This window comes from Somniosus microcephalus, chromosome 10 (assembly GCF_052327205.1).
Source record: "Somniosus microcephalus isolate GS21.2 chromosome 10, FLI_Smic_1.0, whole genome shotgun sequence".
In the NCBI taxonomy this organism is placed as follows: Eukaryota; Metazoa; Chordata; class Chondrichthyes; order Squaliformes; family Somniosidae; genus Somniosus; species Somniosus microcephalus.
The window spans coordinates 164243968-164264869 of record NC_140996.1 but is presented as its reverse complement, the minus strand read 5'-3'; the positions used below and the strand labels follow the sequence as shown (position 1 = coordinate 164264869).

Below are 20902 nucleotides of genomic sequence, written 5' to 3'. Positions count from 1 at the left end.
AAGTGTTTTAATAAGTTTTACTTACCTTTACTTCTTCCTGCAGGCTTCCTCCCTTCAGGTCTCGGGAGTCCCTCAGCTCACTGGCACAGAAAGCAGAATGGCCGCTGAACTGTCAAAAGCTGTAGCCTTCTGCTTTCTGCTCAGGAAGGCTTTCTAATTGAGCCTTGAGTAAAGACTCAACTTAGAAGACAGATTGTCAGTGTTTGACAGCTTCACAGAGTCATGAAACGCTGACATTTCATCTGTCAAAAGTTCTTGACAGATGAAACATCACTTGCTGACGTCACCTGTAACCGGCTTTCCCTTAATTGGCCTGCTAAGGCCACTGGCTGGCTTAACAAGGTCAATCAAGGGAAAATAGCGTGGATTGGCCACAAGTCGATGGAGGCGGGACTAAAACCCGACAAGTGGGAGTCCCGCCTCCAAAAGCTCCCCATTGACAAAATCCAGCCTATATGTGTTGTTTTAGTTAACTATTTTCCGTGGGAATCCTGCTGTAAGATTTAACATTGTGCTAAGCACTATGGTAATTAATATGAGTTGTTTCTGGTTAAAGAATTTAAGAAAGTACTTTGTTTTTTTTTAAGTTACGGATTGGGATCCATTCTGGCTCTGTACTGGCAGGAGTTGTCGGTGTGAAAATGCCTCGTTATTGCTTGTTTGGAAACAACGTGACTCTGGCCAGTAAGTTTGAGTCAGGAAGTCAACCACGGCGCATTAACATCAGTCCTACAACATACCAGTAAGTACAAAACACAGCATGGCTCACTCATATGTGATAGTACAGATAACAGACTCTTTGACAATGTTCTTTCACGCATAAAGCCCAGGACCTCAGATTGGATTTAGAAGTGTGCAGAAAACAGCAGTATTTAATGACCGTCAGCTGATAGTAAATGTATAACGGCTTTATTTGCTTCTCTATATCATGAGTACACAATACAGAGTAAAATTAAGCTAACACTTTAGATATGGAGATTCCTCTTGCCTTTTTTTCTCTCCCACATGGCAGCTGTCTCACATTCTGCCAGCGCATTTCACACCTAATCTAAAGCCGTCTTTTGTCTCCACTAGTCCTATCACCATCTCATCTCCTTTTGAATACCTCTTAATGTCTCTTCACTTCTCTTTTGTTCTCTCCCAGCCTGGCCTTTTAATCTGTTTCATTTCCTGTGCCTTTTCAGTCTTGACAAAGGGTTTCGACCTGAAACGTTGACTCTATTTCTCTCTCCACGGATGTTGCCTGGCCTGCTGAGTTTTTCCAGCATTTTCTGTTGTTATTTCCTCTTGCCTTTCCCAGTCCTGTTTATATTGAAGTAAGTCTCAAGAGGTTTTTTTCTTTTTAACTTTCTCCCTTCTCTCTTGAAAGCATTCGAGTGGATTTTCTTCTTTGTTGTGCCTGGGGAATGTTAAGCTACATCAGGTCTTCATCTCCACTGCGCTGCTCTGGGATTTCCTGTGACTTCACTGTGGTACATCACTAGGCCTGTCCTGTAGTGGCAGATGGGAGGAAGGAAATACCGGTCGGGTGGTGAGGCAGCAGTAGGCCTCACCACCCGAAATTGTCCTCTTTTTCTGCGTGACCTCGTCCGATTTCAGGCAGGATCACGGAGGAGAATTCCTCCCTCATGGCCTCCAGTAGTTTAATGGTTCTGGTCAATAATGGAGAAGCTTCTGGACAGAATCTCCGACAGGAATTTTCTCCTAAAGAATTACACACATAAACATATAAAGTACCACAATGTGTTAATACATAAATGAAGCAACCCTTCTGTCAGCCTTATTACAATTATTTTAATTAAGCCTTACTTCTTGCAGTAAACTTTGAAAGGTATAATATGTTTCTGTTAAAGTATAGTTATTTTATTTCAATTTTTGGCAAATCACATTGGACCATACAGAGCTGTGATGTACCAATACTCTCACCAGATACCAAACAAGCTATTTTAAACCTCAGCACAGAGTGCAGCATATGGTGATTCTCTTGTCATTGTGCACCCAGCAACAGCACTGACCAACCCAAGCTGATTTGCATTGAGCGCCATTAAATGGTGGGCTCCATAAGTTCTGGTACAGATCCAGCTCACTGCACTCTGTAAAGTGTGCGGTTCAGCAATATTCTCATTGGATCCTCCAGCCAGCGAGCATGTGTTTGACAGAAGGACCTGCTGTAGGCTTCAACACCATTAATATAAGACTGTAAAAATCAAGTAAGCGCTCTTATTAATGCAGTTTGCAACACAATCCTCACAATAAGTTTGATCAAGCATTACAGAACTAATTGCTTCCTGCTAACATCTACCTCCCTGAGAATGGGAAAAAGCAGCACATCTAATTATTTTGACATTTGCAAGTCAATTTTCAGCAAGTCAAATCTTTGCCTCTGCCAGGATTGGGTTATTTTAATCATTGCTACCTATTTTGGTATTTCTTTTTATCCCTGTTAATTAATTTAACGAACTCAATGGCCTAGAAATTGGATTGCGCTGCGCTCAATTTAGAGGCATGAAACAAGCACCGAAGAGTCCAATATAATGAACAACACTTGTGCTCCATCCTGAGCCAGAAGTGCACCTCCTGTCATATTGGATTGGCCGCCCGTGCTGGCATTCAGGAGTATTAAAAAACCTCATTATAATATTAAAATAGGGTTGTACGCTGGTTGTAGGATCCTTTTCTGAATACAACAGTCATGCAATCCTTATAACCACCGTCCTCATAACCACCATCCGATTCCCCTCCTCTAGGGCAGCCTCATGAGCATTGCCCCCACTTGGTTACAAATATTAACACCAAAACTTAATCTAGAAAAAAAGTTTACTACAAGAACTAATTTCAGAATTGGATAACAGTCAACCTGCAGAATATTGTGCAACGCGCCGGTGCTTATTTTGTGTGCTCATTTAACCTATTTCTCCAACAAAGTGGATCCCCAAAGGCTGCAGCTTCTTCAGCAGCACCTCACAAGCTCGCGACCTCTACCACCTAGAAGGACGAGCGCAGTAGGCGCATGGAAGCATCACCACCTCCAAGATCCCTTCCAAGTTACACACCATCCTGACTCGAACATATGTTGCCGTTGCTTCATTGTCACTGGGTCAAAATCCTGGAACTCCCTACCTAACAACATTGTGGGAGAATCTTCACCACACAGACTGCAGTGGTTCAGGAAAGTGGCTCACTACCACCCTCTCAAGGGCAACTAGGGATGGGCAATAAATTTTGGCCTTGCTAGCAACACCCATATTCCAAGAATTAATTAAAATAAAATGGAAGGCTTCCATTGAGGACACTTCAGACAGCCGTGGTGGGTGGCCTCGAGCAGCTCTGGGCCTATACATGTACTCCTTCTGCTTAGCACATCTAAAGACTACTTTTCTGCTTGCATGACAGGATAGTCCATAATACAAAGGAACTGACCAGCACCAGAAGAGGGCTCAGAAATTGCAAGCCTTTCACTCATTTGGAGCGGACATCCTGAATATTCTTTATATAAAAGAGTACTGAGGGAGTAGGGGGAATCTGAAGCTGCAGATCTCCCCATAGCTCTTACCAAGTACCATCCATATGCTTTGTTCCCTTTCCTCTTCTCACGCTCTCTAACACAGGCACACATAAACATCACACACTGTATCTTGCAATGCAGGCTATATTTAAAGGTACAACCCCAAGCCATAATTCTAACATTTATTCCTTTTCTGTCATTGTAGGCGTTGAAGAGCATCCTGCTCGCACTGCTGGTAGCCCAAAACAAGACAGCACCTCACAGCACCTGTGTCATTCTCAGCAACATTTACAAGCGCCAGCACAGTGATATATTTTTCAAAGGCTGCAGTTAATGAGCACTGGTTGAGTCGCCAGTGCACAGATTAAGAGGTGTAAATCGTGGTGGCACAGAATGCCCCGATGCCTCTATGGCTACCATCAATGACAGCCTCTGCTTTGGGAAATGGAGCAGTACAGTTAAATTGAGAAGCCATATCATACTCCTGGTGCTATTCAGAGAGAAAGGAGATGAAAGTGCTGGATATGTTGACCAATGCATCAGCCACCTGTTTGGTGCATGCGAGCGCAGCACATTGGCTGATACTGCAGTTGACCCCGTGCCAGAAAAGTTGAGGAGGCAGTTAAATCTTGACTGCACTTGAATGCCATTCATTTGAAACAGACTGGCTGCAGATGTCCCTGGCAAATGGCGGCCTAATGGCTCGGAGCCTGTAGAGGCAGTTTCCTTTGATCATTGCCAGGTAGGTGTTCCATGTCCCACATATATGATTGCTAGCACAATGGTGAATGCAGGCAGTTGGGCTCTGATGCCTGCTGATCGTCCTTTCATGACGTCTTTTATTTTGTATTATTTCAACTGTGAAATATGGGCCTAGAAATTTGTTGGGTTGCGCCATCAGTTAGCGCCCAAAGAGGGCACTTAGTGGTTTTAGCGCCACTGGCCACGCCTCCCGCAAAATTTAGCGGGGCGCTAATGGCGGCGTTAGCCTGTAGCGCTGCGCCGCCACCGATGACATCATCGGTGTGCGCAGCGCCCCGCTACCGCCCCGAATGCGATATTTGGTCGCGCCCTCCGCTGTAGCGCCGGTCGCAAATTGCGACCGGTTCAGGGGGGCCTACCTGCAACGGTAGTGGCGCTAATTAAAGGGGAGGTACGGGGTGGCCATTTTTTTCACTGGCCGCCTGCCAGCACCTCCTTACGCCGCCGTCCCCGGCCTCCTGAGCTCCCCCCCCGGGCAGTGCCGGCTGTGTCCCAAGAGCTCGGCACTTCTCCTCGGTGCCGGGCTCTTTTGCTGGCACTCGCGATCTCCGATCGCACTGGTGCAGGCCCCTCCCCTTTAAGAAGGGGAGGAAGGCCTGCAGTACCGCAGCGCGCTGTGCCACAGCGTGCGGCGCTGCAGCACGTTGCACTGCGATATTCAGTTGCAGTGCCCCAAGAGGGATGCGGGGCGCCTCGAGCAGCGCCCCGCTTCTGTTTGGGGCGCTGAAACTGAATATCGGGCTGGCGCAAGCGGCTCCTTCCAGGGCGGGACTTCCGGCGCCCAGGCGAGACTGGCACCCCAAACAGGGCGCCAGTGAATTTCTAGGCCATGATATTTCAGACATGTGAAAACCAAGCCCCGTCCTTAATTCTAACTTTACTTGCTGAATGTCACAGGACTTATAGCTTTCACTTAGGTACCTTGTTACTCCTTGAGCTGCTGCAACAGTATATATTGTAAGAGTCCCTTTTGTTTTAAGTTCTTCCCGTTCTTCTGAAGTCTTGTTAATTAAAGTCTGCTTTCTGCTGATTTTGCCGATATTATTCACAATTTTTGATTCAACATAAATATTCCCTATGCTTGATACAAAAAAAGTCAGATAACTGCAAACAATACAAAAAAGGTGAGAATAAAAAAATCTGAAGAAATAAACACAAAAACCCCCCAAAGCAAAAGCACTAAATAGATGGTAAAGCAATGATAGAAAAATGAAAATTAAAAAAATGCCAAAAAGCCATCTTCTTATTTAAGAACTTCATTATCCATGGAGTTTCCCTTTTTCCCCACCCCTGATGGGCAAGTAGAGCAAACATCACTACCCTGTTTTAAAGGGTGAAAGGGCAAATTAGTGGGATATATGAGGCTCGATTTTACCAGGCCCGAGGAGGCGGGATTGGAGGCGTGTGAGGTGTTAAAATCGCAAACACTGGCGGGTGGGCCTGATCCCGCCTCCATCCTGCCTCCGAGCAATTTTCCCACATGCGAGTTTTCTGACCCCGTCTCCATCCTGCCTCCAAGAGGCGGGATAGGCCCTTAAGGCCCTTAACAACCAGTTAAGTGCCTCTATAATCCCATTTTGAGGGTCCTTTGTGATTTTAACAGTTTTCCCACGTGCTGTACGCCTCCTCTGAAACACGCCAGTGAAACCTGGCGACAGCACAAGTGGATTGCTTACTAACAGCTGCAGCTCCACCATTAAAAAGGAGTTTTCCCCAATCATCATTTGCAGGTGACAGAACTTTGTTGTTTCAGGTCTGGGGGAACTTTTAACAGGCCTACTCATTGTTGTGGAAGTTTGGGGCCTGACACCCATCTCCAGTGTGACCTCCTGGGAAACCCCTCTCCTCACCTTGAATGAGCACTTCCTCAACTGAGGTATATACCAGAAGAATGGGAACCATTTATTTCCTTTCCTCCTGGACATCAGATTCAGACGAAGATCAGCCATGGCAGCAGCAGAACCATGAACAACAGCAGCAACAACTGCAGGAGCAACAGCAGGAGCTCCAAGCTGCTGCTCACCCGCCTGAAGCTGCACAGGTCAGAAGGTGCCAGCGCGCGACCACATTGCTGCCCGGGATGCAAGGGACGCACTCATCTTGGCCAGATTTGCTTAGCCTGCACAATCAAACACTTTTGCCTCGCACATTCTTATCAGACCATCGACAATGGCCAAGAACCTGCAGATTCCTATCACTCTGACCACCATACTGATAATTGCAAGTTGCCCTAAGCCCTCAATGTGGAAGTTCCATTTGCGAAATGACACATGCCACAACTGCAGCAGTTTGCCATCAGAATTTTTTATGACAATAAGCAAGTGATGGCATTTAAAAAACAAACACATTACACCCAAGTGACTACCCTTGTGACTACTTGTGCATTATCTTCCTCTTACGCGTGCTCCTACATGGTGCTTCCCCTGTGGCTTCAGCAGATGTGGAGGCCCTTTGCTCACTTTCTTGCTGCTCCTGTCTCGACACCTTTGGCGGGCGTCCTCTGGGGTTGCGAACCTGTGAGGGCTCGGCAGCAGTCTGCTACTCCTGTGGCTGTGCAGGGGTTGAGGCGCCGATCTCAGTTGGGTGGGGACTCTGGTGGGGCTCTGACCGACGGCTCTGCAGTGGCATGGTCGTGTGAGTGCTTGGAGAGGAGCCCCCACTTCCTTGTTGTCTGCCACCAACATCCCTCTCATGGGTCAGCCCCACTTCAGAGCTAGCAAGCGGCTTGACAGCACCTTGCTGCAATTCAGGGGGGCCATGAGGACCCGTGCCTGTACTGGAAGTCCTACTCCCGAGGACTTGCCTGAAGGTCTGGTTTGTTTGCTCAATAGCTGACCATCGCTCCTCAAGAGATGTCAGTCTATTCTGAACAATGACCATGTTTTCACGACCCTGGCGACTAAGCTCCTCCATGGCCGTAGCCATCCTCTCCTCTACTGTAGCCATCCTTTCCACGGAAGTTGTCATCCTTTCCGTGGTGATGCGTTCATGCGCCGATGCCTCCACAAAGGCTCTGCTCATGTTAGCAATGGACTCCTGCATTCGCTCCACACTCGCAGCGACCCTGGAGACAAAACCTGCCAGAGACTCCTGCACCTCTTCCTGGAGTTCCAGCACTGCTGTTCTTCTGGATGGACCCGGAGGCAGAGGGTCGACATGCAGCTGAGCCGAGCTGGCAGAGTCCTGAGCCCTCTGATTAGGACTCTCCACTGCTGTCCCTGTCTCCACCATCTGCTGATGCTCACTTTTGAGCTGTGATACACCAGGTGACAACACTGCACCATCTTGCGAAGGTACCACCGAGGTGTGAGTGTGTGCGCTGGTGCTGGGTGTGCTGAATTCTGCTGACACTGCGCCCTCAGAGGTTGCAACTTCCTCTGAGGAGACTGGAGGCTCAGGCTGTTCCTCCTGGATAGTGGCGATGGGCGCTTTCGATGTTCCTGTGGGGAGTAAAGGAAAGAGTCTGAGATGTGAGGCCAAGGTTACATGCACATTGAATATTGCAGATGATCAAAAGTCAATCTGTTAGAGCATCAGAATCATTATCAGTGACTCATGCAATGTCAATGAGAGAGATGATAAACTATTCTGTCACCAGCTTGCTCTGATGCACCCGTCTGTCCGTCCCCCACTTGTGCATCCTCCTCCACTCCCACGATCTCCAGGGCCGCCTCCTCCCAGGGGGTGAGCTGGGCTAGTGAGGGTGGCCCTCCTCCTGTCCTCGCTCTTTCCCTCTTATTGTGAGCTCTCTTTTCCTGCAATGAGGGAGACAAGTGGAGTTTGAGTGAGAATGAAGGAGTGAGTGTAGAGAATCCATATCATTGATGGTTAGAAGGAGACAAAGATGGAATGAGGTGGCAAGACCAAGGGCCCTCCCTGTGTGTTGTCAGTTGTTTTTATAGCATCATAGCGATAGGGAGTGTGAGGGCTGCATATTCGAATAGTTAGGTGAATGTGACCATAGAGAGAGAGGGAATGGGTAAGGGTGCAGGGATGTCAGTGTCAAGTGGGATGTGGAGGAAGAGGTTGTCAAAGCTGAGTGCTAGTGAGGAGAGGCAATGGGGATTAGGTTGAGGGTGATGGGAAAGTCATACTCACTTTTCCAGTGCGCAGAAGGTCATGAAACCTCTTCCTGCACTGCAGCCAGGTTCTGCGGCACATAGACAAAGAGTTGACCTCCTGGGCCACTTGCATCCACACAGCTTTCGTCTGCTGGGGAGGCTTCTTCCTCCCTGAGGAAGGGAAGAGCACCTCCGTATTTCCTCTTGCTCCCTCCACCAGAGCTTTCAGGGCAGCGTCATCAAACCTTGGTGCAAACTTTGGCCTACTGCTGGACATATTGGCTGGAGGAATCTATCACAGCAAAGGGCATAAGGTTTGCAGTCTGCAGAAGAAGCAAGGCTGCTTGCAGGCCTTAAATCCACCAGCACTGATGATGTCATCGGAGGCGACTTTCAGGATGGAAAGACTAAGTGGGCCAGGGGATCCCATACACTGGAAATCAATTGCCCAATTAGGGGAAAATCACATATTTTTCCCACATCAAATTGGAGTCGGGTGGCTAACACGAAAAGCGGCTGACACGCCCCCAGCCCGCTCCAATGGCAAAATCGTGCCCATGATGTCTGCCAGAAGGTTGCACACTTTGCAAGTCAGGCAGGGATCCAGCGAAAGGGCTTCCTACCTGATCTTCTGACCCTGCTGCATGTTTTGTGCGATAGGACTGAGCCCATCAGCCAGAACTGTACTCTTCAGTTCCTCTGACAGCGAAAATAAGATCTTGCAGCAGAAATTTACTATGTGATCGGAGGAGGTCACAGTGGGTTATAATGGTTCTACTTTAAAAAGCACAATCTTAAACAGGCAGAGATTTTCTTATTTCATCTTTTCCATGAAGTCTCACACCAAATCTCCATACGACAGAGGGATGTTTCTAAGCTCCCGAGGTTCAGCTCACTGCATCTGTAAGCTGTGGCTAATTAGTGGGTTACTGTTAACTCAAATCTGACGTAGATAACATTTGAAATTGGCTTTTCTCACATTTGATTTTCAATTCTAACCAGCTGCTCAGCAGCGATAACCTTCATTGCCCGTTCTTGGACTGCATTTTGAATTCTTAAGAGATTTAAGACTAACAGTACATTGACAGAATGGTGCTCAACTTACTCTTCTCACAATGACACAAAGGCATTTGTGAAATGCTCATAATACACTGGTACGTGATAGAAAAGCACAATCATTTACTGTAGTGCCATAGGCAGTTATTTTCCATCTGCAATATCACATAATTTCTTTCAATAGCAAAGAAAAAGGTACACTCCTTCTTGCAACTATTTTCTACCAGGCAGGCAAAAGAACTGAAATAAAATAACTGGCCCTAAAAATTCTATGTGGCTAATTGCACTAGATTTGTGTCACTGAGTCATGAGTTGTGGTCGCTGGTGCTCTGCAGATTTGAATCTGTCAGAATTTTGTGCATCTGCTTATTTGCATTTTCATTGGAGAATCCATTGGTGTAAGTCCCATGTAAAATAGGAGTAATCTGCTGGGGCGTTTGAAAATTAGAGCGCAGCCTTTGTAGACTATTCTGGCTGAAGCTTACAGCTGTGGCCTAGGAGAGCAACAAGTAAGAAAGAACGTTTGGAACATTGAGCTGACTGGTAACTGCACTGGACTGTTCTTGTGTATTTTCGTCCCACTTTGTAAAATTGTCTACCACTTGAGTATCTGGCATAGACAGCCAAAAACGGCACAAGGGTATGGCAAGGAGCAAGAGTAAAGGAGCTCAAAATTTCAATGTGACTGATCTCCACAATTTCCTGGAAGAGATTGAACACAGGAGAGACGGATTTGTGGGTCTGCATCGGAGGAAACTGCAAAAAAATGTCTCTCCTGCTATGTGGGAAAAGTGGCACTGGCACTGAGTGCCACCTATTTCACCTCCAAAACTGTAGACCAGTGCTATAGAAGTTCAATGATCTGATCAGAGCAGGCAAGGTAATACACTTGACACACTCCATTTTCTTGGACACACTGAGTACTAAGCAAATTCTTTACCCTCTAAAAGTAAATGCTGCACAACTAACCCTTCGGCACTCTGGTTGGAGGGGCACTAACTCGAGATCTTAAAGTATGTCATAAACTCCCCAACCACCCTGACCCTGCTCCCGATCCGCCCATTACAGACCGGTAAGCCTGACATCGGTAGTGGGGAAAATGCTAGAGTCCATTATAAAAGATGTAATAGCAGAGCACTTGGAAAACAGTGACAGGATCGGAAAAAGTCAACATGGATTTACAAAAGGTAAATCGTGCTTGACTAATCTACTGGAATTTTTTGAGGATGTGACTGGTAAAATAGATAAGGGAGAACCAGTGGATGTGGTGTATTTGGACTTTCAGAAGGCTTTCGATAAGGTCCCGCATAAGGGATCACAGAATCACAGAAACCCCACAGTGCAGATAGAGGCCATTTCGGCCCATCGAGCCTGCACCGACACATATCCCACCCGATCCCCGTAACTCCTACACCAACACATATCCCACCCTATCCCTGTAACCCCACGTATTTAATCCCCCTAACACTAAGGGTCAATTTATCATAGCCAATCAACCTAACCCGCACATCTTTGGACTGTGGGAGGAAACCGGAGCACCCGGAGAAAACCCACGCAAACACGGGGAGAATGTGCAAACTCCACACAGACAGTCGCCTGAGGCCGGGCGTGTAAAGTTAAGGCACATGGGATTGGGGGCAAGGTATTGACTTGGATAGAGAACTGGTTGGCAGACAGAAAGCAAAGAGTTGGAATAAACGGGTCTTTTTCCGAGTGGCAGGCAGTGACTAGTGGGGTACCGCAGGGATCGGTCCTTGGACCCCAGCTATTCACAATATATATTAATGATCTAGACAAGGGAACTAGATGTAATATCTCCAAATTTTCAGACAACACAAAGCTGGGTGGGCGTGTGTGCTGTGAGGAGGATGCCGAGAAACTCCAGGATGATTTGGACAGGTTGGGTGATTGGGCAGAAGCATGGCAGATGCAATATAACGTGGATAAATGTGAGGTTATCCACTTTGGTGGCAAAAACAGGAAGGCAGATTATTATCTGAATGGCAATAGATTGGGAGAAGGGGAAGTGCAACGAGACCTGGGTGTCCTTGTGCACCAGTCGCTGAAGATAAGCATGCAGGTGCAGCAGGTGGTTAAGAAGGCAAATGGTGTGTTGGTCTTCGTAGCGAGAGGGTTTGAATACAGGAACAAGGATGTCTTGCTGCAGTTGTACTGGGCCTTGGTGAGACCACATCTTGAGTATTGTGTGCAGTTTTGGTCGCCTTATCTGAGGAAGGATGTTCATGCCATGGAAGGAGTTCAGCGAAGATTCACCGGGCTGATACCTGGGATGGGAGGAATGACGTATAAGGAGAGATTGGGTCAATTGGGCTTGTACTCGCTGGAGTTTAGAAGAATGAGTGGGGATCTCATTGAAACTTATAAAATTCTGACAGGACTGGACAGGCTAGATGCAGGAAGGATGTCCCCGATGGTCGGGGAGTCCAGAACCAGGGGTCACAGTCTAAGGATAAGGGGTAGACCATTTAGGATAGAAATGAGGAGGAATTTCTTCACCCAGAGAGTGGTGAACCTGTGGAATTCTCTACCACAGAAGGCAGTAGAGGCCAATTCATTAAATATATTCAAGAAGGAGTTGGATATATTTCTTAAGGCTAAAGGGATCAAGGGGTATGGGGAGAAAGCAGGGACCGGGTACTGAATTTGGATGATCAGCCATGATCGCATTGAATGGCGGAGCAGGCTCGAGGGGCCGAATGGCCTACTCCTGCTCCTATCTTCTATGTTTCTATGTTTCATCCAAGGCATCAACTTTGCTGAATCTATATACACTCTCTGTAGCTTTAATAACCTTTATATAATGAGGCTTCCACAGTCACACACAGTACTCAAACTGTGGCGTGATCATTGTTTCATGCAGATTTATCATTACTCTCATACTCTATGCTCCCATTTATAAAACCCAAATTACTATTGGCTATTTTTATGGCTTTATCTACTTATACGCAGACTTTCAGGGAATTATTATTTGAACTCCTGTGTCTCTCAGTTTATCCAGAATCTTCAGTATATTTCCATTAAGTGCATACTCCCTTTCTTTGTTTTTCTCCAAAATTGTATGACGTCTTACTTATACTTGTTAAATTGCATCTGGTACCTGCCCACCCATTCTGCTGACCTGTCTATGTACTTTTGCAGTCATTGTGCCAAATCATCTGAGAATAAAAGTGAACCCAACACCCAGGTCTAGAAATTGACTATAGCCCCGTTTGGGGCACCAGCCTCGCCAGGGCGCTAAAAGTAGCGCCCCGGAAGCATTCGTGGCCGCCCGCCGGAAATTCAGTTGGAGCACCCCAAAGGGAAGCGCGGCGCTACTGGAGGCGCCGCGACTGAATATCGTTGCGCAACGTGCCGCAGCGCCAGACGCTGCGGCACATCGTGCTGCGGTACTGCAGGCCTTCCTCCCCTTCTTAAAGGGGAGGGGCCTTGTTCAGCGCGATCTGGGGCCCAGCTGGGCCCCCGAGGATCACGAGTGCTGGCAAAAGAGCCCGGCACTGAGGAGAAGTGCCGGGCTCTTGGAATGCAGCTGGCACTCCGCGGTGGGGGGGGGTGGTCAGGAGGCCGGGGACGGGAGCGCAGAGAGGTGCTGGCAGGCGGCCAACAACAAAAATGGCCGCCCCGCACCTCTCCTTTAATTTGCGCCTCTACCGCCACAGGTAGGCCCCCCTGAACTGGTCGCACATAGCGTCCGGCGGTAAATCAGGGGGCGCTTCCAAATATCGCGGCCGGGGTGTCAGCGGGGTGCTGCGCACACCGATAACGTCATCGGTAGCGGCGCAGCGCTAACGGCTAGCGCCACCACTAGCGTCCCGCTGAATTTAGCGGGAGGCATGGCTAGTGGCTAGCGACCCACTTAGCGCCCTCTTAAGGTGCTAACGGGTGGTGCAGCCCACTGAATTTCTCCCCCCCAGTGTCTAGTCTTTGTCTATGTGATGGTTAGGGGGAAACTTTGATTCAAGCTGAGCCCTGCTAAATCTAATGGCCTAAAAATTCAGGTGCGCCATGAAAGCTGCTGGTGCCACCATTTCCCTGGCTTAGCAGCTGCTGAAAATGGTGGCACCGGTATGACTAAAAATTTTGCGCTGGGAAACTCACGGTGTAACGCCCTCCTGGTGCTAGTCCCGGCATCAGTGCAGAATGTGGCGTCCCGATGCATTGTGCATCTTCCAACAGCCTCTGGAAGTGAGGCTATGATTTCGCTAGGCATTGTAGGATATTAAAAGGGCAATGCTTTCTGAACTGCTAAAAATAAAAATGAAGTAAAAAAATGCTGCTTTTAGCCCTTAAAGCTCTACTGCCTTTTTAAAAAAAATTAACATTTGAAAAAAAATTCCCAATTGGGAGTCTTCAGCTCTTAAAGCTGAATTCCCTTTCGCACCTCAAAAAATGGGGGAAGTGCATCAGCACTAACACAAATGGCTTAGCAAGCCAAGGATGGGGCATCCAGGGACTGGCCTGCAGCACTCTAGCTTTGTACAGGAGAGGTCCTCTACCCACAGGGGCCAGGAGGCCCTCCAGAAAGAACGATGTGGGACCAGATCAGCAAGACCATCACTGCCAGCTGTGTCACCCCCACGACCTGGCACCAGTGCCCAAAGAAGCGCCATGACCTCAGACCACTGGTCAAGATCTGTGAATGCATCTTCTAAAGCTGTCTCCTACCAACTGCATTACTAGCCTCAAACACTTCTCAATGCATGACTCCTCCTGCTCCCAATCACTCACCTACCAACAATCTGTACCAATCACGAGGCACACCTCCCATTCCTAGCTTCACCTCACCCTCTTGGAGGAGACCGTGTTGGCCATTCTTAGCAGGGGCATGGCTGAGCCCTTGGCGGGGCTTTAAAGATACAAGAGGCTGGTATCCTCATATGTTATCCACTTTCTCGCATGCACCTGTTGCATTCCCGCCCTCCCCTTACCACAACTCCACCCTTGTGCCTTCCTCATTTCACACACTCAAGAAATGCAGCCTGCCCAACCAGTGGTTGACCAAGAAGAGGGAGAGGAGAGTGAAGAAGAAGAAGAAACTCCATCACTTGATTTGATACTTCCAGCCACCAGCTCCTCAAGGTCAACCAGCAAGGCCATTTGCAGTGCCCCCCACTGAAAGTCAGCAGCCTTCCACCAGCGATGCTGCAGCCACTGGGGTAGCACTGCGTGACATCAGTAGGATAGGCAAAGGCACACACAAGACAGTCACTAAGGGAATGCATAAGGGTGATGAGTTGATTTCTTGATGTCATATTGGATGGATAGATGTATAAAGTTGGATTGGAAAGTTTACTTTGTGGTGGCTTTTATTTCAGCATTGTGGCCAAGAGGACGCTGTGATGGTCAGTAACAGAGGGAAGGTAAGGTGTGGGACAAATGTTGAAAGGGAATTGGGGTTGTGGTCACTGGTACCGCAGGCGGATGATTCCATCCCGGATTTCCCGGTCAGAAAGGGGCTGTCTGGGTTGCATCCTTCCTTTTGCTTCCTCTTTTGTTTCTTCCTCTTCTGTTTCTTCCTCTTCTGTGACTTCCTCTTCTGCGTCTTCCTCTTCCCTCTGCAAGCGGATGCTATAAATCTGAAATGACAGCATAAAATGCTGGAAATACTCAGCAGATCAGGCAGCATCTCGACCTGAGATGTGAACTCTATTTCTTGTTCCACGGATGTTGCCTGAGCTGCTGAGTATTTGCAGCGTTTTCTGTCTTCCCAGAGGTCTTCTGTTACCATCCGAGGCCTTGCAAGCATCCAGCAGCATTCCTTGCAGACTTAAAAAAAACTTTTAACATGTATTGCAGCAAGCCACTATTTCAATAAAATAAAAAAAATCCAGTCCAAAAGCTTAAATGCAAACTTACCCGGAGGTGTGTGTGTCCCTTTGAGAGGTGCTGACAGCGTCTCTGTGAGTCTGCTGAGCGCTGCATTTTCATGGCGAGCTTAGGGCACAGCTGAACTCAGCGCTAAGGTCCAAGTTTGCCGAGGTGATGTTAAGTCGGCATTGGATGCCGACCGACGTCCCATCTCCCAAATTTAAATTTCCATAGTCATCGCTTTTATTGACAGCGCTGTCGGCCCTTGGAAAATGGCGGATGCTGTGGAACTCGCCACCAGCTGGCGAAAGAGCGATGGCTGCCATTTCTTTGCAAAATTTTGCTGGTAATGGGTGCTGTAAAATACCCGAAGTTTTAGCCAAATGAACTTAATCCACACTGGAACCAAGAGAAAGCTTGTTTTTACTTGAGCTATGTGACCTTTCTAATCACATACAATATTAAATGTTGATTATTCAATACCTTTCTATTGCCTGCAGCCTAGTAAATAATAAATATAATATGTTGTGAGTACAGAACCTTTGTTTTGTTTCATTTGACTCTTATCCTTTACTTCATTTTGAATATAGGCTATTAAAGGGCGATGAAAGCTTTACGTTCACACCACGCTCCCGAAGTGACCTTCCAGAAAACTTCCCAAAGGACATTCATGGAATGTGTTATTTTCTGGAGGCCAATGTCTCCCCGAATTCATCAAGGATGGTAAGCATGTCTGCTTGCACAAGGAAGAAATCATACAATATTGGGACTATGTTCCTTCGGGAGACCAGTTTATGAGATGTAGTGCGTTCTGGAGAATGACTCGGGAGCACACCACGCGCACCCGGAAAGGAGGACAAGACATCACATACAGGCTTCCTTAATAGCTGAACACTTGCCTCAGAGCTGAATCTGGAAAAGTCAATATAGAGATCTGATAGATGTATTCCATGTTCATTGAAAGCATATCCCAATTTCTAATATGGTGGGGAAAAAAAAGCAAAGTTAGCAACATTCTGCTTTAAATAATTTGTGTACAACAGAACTGCTTTCAGCTATTTAAACCATTCTTAAATGTATTAGTAGCAAACATATATAGGTGTACCACAGTGTCAAGTTCAGTTGAGATTTTTGAGCTCTTTTACAATGTTGTTCATGGAATGCTGAAACTACAGTGTCAATTTTCTGAGTCCATGCTTACAGTGAGGTACCTTACCCACTGCCAGCACTTATCAGAAAATTGAGGGCACAGACTTGTAAAATGTAGGCGGTTGGCTTTTCATTCAGTGTGTCCAGCTTGGTGTCAGCGGAATTGCTGAAAATTTATTCGGAGTTTCAACAGTGTCACTTAATGAGGAGAGAATATGACATTAAAATAATTAATAATCAAACTAACATACTGTTGTGTTCTCTATTAATGTCCCACTAGTAAAGAGACATTAGAGACATGATAGGCAAAATGGCCTCTTTCTGTACTGTTAACGTCTATGATTCTATGTTCTGAGGTTTCTGATAGACTTCTACTAATTTATATATACAATTGTGTAGAAATCCATACTGTTATGGGTCTGTAAAAACAATTTTGGAATGTTTGCCAAAAAATAAATCACATAAACTATACAGACTTTTGTTTTCAAAAGCTATAACATTCTAAAATCTTTTCATTCATAATTTCTACAGTAAGGCAGTGTCTGTAAAAGGAAAAAGTATTTCTGTTCAGGGTTTTCAAAGAGAGAAGAAGCAGTTTGGATTCAGAATAACCAGGGACTATGGGGAATCCAAACTGATCCCACTCTGTCTCTTTGCATTAATTCAACAACAATAATGACAACTTGCATTTATACAGCACCTTTAATGTAGAAAAATGTCTCAAAGTACTTCACAGAGTTGTAACCAAAAAATAGACATTAAGCAAAAAAGGAGGTATTACAAAGATTGACTAAAGCTTGATCAAAGAGGTGGGTTGTATGGAGGATCTTATAGGAGAAGAGGAAGATGGAGAGGAAGGTTTATGAAGGGAATTGTAGTGCATGGAACCCAGGTGGCTGAAGGCACCGGGGTAAGGGGGGAGGAGTGCACAGGATAGAGTCAGTGAAACGGAGACTTTGGGGGAAAAACTTACAGGGCTAGAGTAGGTTATAGAGATAGGAAGAGGTGAGATCATAAAGGGATTTAAACACAAGAGTGTGAGAGTCTTAAATTTGAGACGTTGAAGGACTGGGAGCTAATATGGGTCAGTGAGAACAGGGATTGTCCCGTAGTACTTGGCGCAGTCTAGGATATGGGCACCATAGTTTTGGAAAAGCTGAAGTTTACAGAGGGTGGAGGATGGGAGGCTGGCCAGGAGAGTTTAGTTTGGAGGTAACTAATGATGGAAGAGGGTTCCAGCAGAAAATGGGCAGAGATAAGAGCAGAGGTTGAAGTAGGCAATCTTTAAGATGGCGAGGATATGAGGTTGAAAGTTCAGCTTGGGTCGAATAGGAAGTTAAATCAGCCTGAGGCAGAGGCTATGGTGTGGGATGGAATTGGTGGCAAGGGAATGGAGCTCATGGTAAAGGCTGAAGATGATGGTTTTAATCTTCACAATGTTTAACTGAAGGAAATTGGACACTATCCAGGGCAGGATGTTGGTTAAGTCATCTGCCAACACAGAAGCAATGGATATTAATATGAATTTGGATGAATCTTAATTACAGTGGATGTGCAAATAAAATAGCAATGTGGATACACAAAGGAACAGAAGTTCTACTGTTTGTGGGTGATGACAATTTTTGCATGTGGAAATTATTATTCCAAACATTTGCACCAACTTCTCGCTCTGATTTTGCTGGACTGTTCCCTCTCCTGCCTGTTAGAACAGGAAAAAGGGAAGAACTTTATTTTTAAACTGAGAAATTGAGCGAAGGGGATAAGCCCATACAGCAGAAGATCAGCAAGCTTGAAAAGAGTAGGAGATATAGATAAAGAAGTAGTCATTAAATGGTAACAAATCTGGTGTTGAAAAGCTTTTAAGTTGTAGGAGGAAGGCAAAACTTAGTGAGGTAAGAAGTTTCACAGCTTTGAGGTCTGCTAAAAAATGAGTTTGAGTAGGAGACTGCGATACATCAGGATTGTAAAACGGTGAGGATACAGCAATAGAAAGTACATATAGCGTGGCGCATTTGGTGTTTAAAAGGAGAAAGAGATTACAGTTTGAAGGAGCAAGGATCATAGTCATATTCATACAACAGGGTAGAAACAAAAATGGTTGTTGTGGAGAGAAAGTTAAGAGGATACAGATGGCAGAGGGATTGCCTATCAGACAACAAGATTTGTTTTGTGCATCCTGTTCAGGAGAATGAGTGAGGTGTTAGAAAAGCCTCTCTAGAAGTGGGAGCAATATTCAGATCTCAGATGAGCTTGGGCTTCATAGAGAGTTAAAAACAAGCACAAATCTAAGTTTCCACCCAAAAGACTGGAGTCCTGGGTTTTAATTATTCAGAATGTTTTACTATGCTTTAAACTATATAGAACAAGTTAAACACTTTGGGGGAGAAATTCATTATAACCCCGTTTGGGGCGCTAACTTTTAAAATGAAACAATTAGCGGCAGGTGCAAATGTCTTTTAACTTTAAAAAAATCGGTTTTACGCTCCAGGAAGGAAGTGTGACGCTAAATCAAGCACTCCACTTCCTTCCTGGAGCGCAACAGGCAGCAGGCGGGGCAGTAGGTGAGCAGCACTGCCGCGTTGGAAGACTCATTCCCTCCCTTAAAGGGAAGGGCCATCGCTGCAGGCTCTGCAAGGAAAAAACTTACCTGGTCCCCGATGGCAGCCGCGATCCGGCCCGATCAGCCTGAAGCACTGCAGCAGAGTGCCGGGCTGATCGAACGCTGGAGAAGAAAACTGAAAAAAAAACAGAACTAGAATTTCAGATTTTTGTTACTTACCTCGGTCATCTCGCCTTTAAGTATCGTCCCCAAAGTGCCCGGCCTCCCGATGAACGCCTCCTGCAGCTGTCGGTGTTTTCACCCGACGATGCTGCAGGGGGCGTGTAGGGATTTCGCAATAATTTCGAGATTTCCTACAGTTCTGAAGATTAATTTTGATTAACGAATACCTGGGTGATATACCTTTAAAAATCCAGGGACCAAAATGGCCGTCGGACCGCATGGCAGAAGATAAAGGACTTGAAAAGGCAGCTTGGAGGTGTCTGTGAAAAGGTTCAATGGGGCAGTCAATCTGCTAATCAAAGGGGAGTTCCCCTCCCTGCAGCAGACAATCGATGTGTTTACAGAAACTGCTACTTTGTGTACACAAAGGATTTACTGCGGTTTCAGTCTGACCACAAGGACAATGGCTCTGTTTACTCAAGCAATCAAGGAAATAGTTCAAACCACGGCAGCTTTATTCAAAGGACACATTTAAACTGCAACTTTATTCAAAACCATCACAATGAGGACACATTTAAACTGCAGCTTTATTCAAAAGCCCATCACAGACAATGAGGACACATTTAAACTGAAAAAAACCCAGTTTAAACAAATGGGTAATTCATCCAAACCCATTATAGACAATGGGGCAGTTTGGATCCCTTTTTGTTTAACCCAGATACATCCGGATTTGGGCAGGCCCCAAATGGGGTATAAAAGATAGCTTCTCAGAAGCCATCTTTCACTCTCTCTCTCACTCTCTGTGGCCTCACCTCCATGCTCTCTACAACGTGGGAGCCTGCCTAAAGGAGTGGAACACCAGCAGTTTACTTTTAAAATACTGCGGTGTTTTACTTCAGGGCAGTGAAGATCAAAGATTGCAGGGCACGGAGCAGGCGGTTTTCATTGGTGAGCATATATTTTTCTGGCCCATTACAAGGCAACTTAGAATAGGTATAGGGGTGGGAATTAAGTGGGAATTTTGTTAGAACTGTGATTTTAGTCGATTTTCCCTCGTTGTGTCCGTTCTCTCCTCCCCTATTTAAGTAACAGTGTTGCACTAGCAGATAAAGCTGTAGTGAACACTGAGAGTAGCTGTATTAAAGTGCTGTTTTTAAGCCAAAGCCACTAAGCAAAGGTGCTGTAGTGAGCAAGGTGTTTCTATATTAAAAGTGCTATTAAAAAGGGTGTTGCGCTAAGCAGAGAAGTGCTTCAGTGGACACTAAGGGTTCTGTATTAAAGTGCTGTTTTTAAGTAAAAGCCACTAAGCAAAGGTGCTGTAGTGAGCAAGGTGTAGCTGTATTTAAAAGTGCTGTATTTAAATAAAGGAGTGTTGCACTGAGCAAGGAGCGCTCTAGTGGACACTAAGTGTACTGCATTATGCCAAAGTGCTGTACCAGGCACAGGTGTGCTGTATCGTTTATTTTAAGTTGTTTCTTTCTTTTGTTTCAATAAATGCTGGTCTGTTTTGCACCCAAACCACGAGTCTCAGTGTTTTTCTGTCTACATCGCTACTGAATAAGTCTGGCGGTCAGAACCAGGAATAGGGGAGCGCTTCGAACCCGCACAGGGGTCCCTGGAGCAACTCAGAGGCTTCTGACTGGCCAGAGACAATAACCCCAACCCCACTAGTGTTTAATTCCTACAAAATGGTGACCATGGCAGGACCGTCGGCCACGGTGTGCGATGTGGCAGACAGTGGTTTGAGTCTGGAGAGAGCAGCAGTTATTGGGTTTCTTTTTATCCCACTGGTTTGTTTGTGGTTAGGTTCCCGCAGGCTTG

At 46.2% G+C, this 20902-nt stretch overlaps 1 protein-coding gene across 1 annotated transcript in view; it reads left to right on the top strand.

Moving 5' to 3' along the window:
• The window catches only part of gucy1a2 (guanylate cyclase 1, soluble, alpha 2), a 366843-nt gene extending 346250 nt beyond the window's left edge, over window positions 1-20593 (top strand). The window contains exons 7-8 of the mRNA XM_085999072.1: window positions 588-742; window positions 15801-20593. Of these exons, the coding sequence (XP_085855198.1) occupies window positions 588-742; window positions 15801-16008 (363 nt within the window). The 3' untranslated portion in view covers window positions 16009-20593. The remainder of the gene's footprint in view (window positions 1-587; window positions 743-15800) is intronic.
• The last annotated feature ends 309 nt before the right edge of the window (window positions 20594-20902 follow it).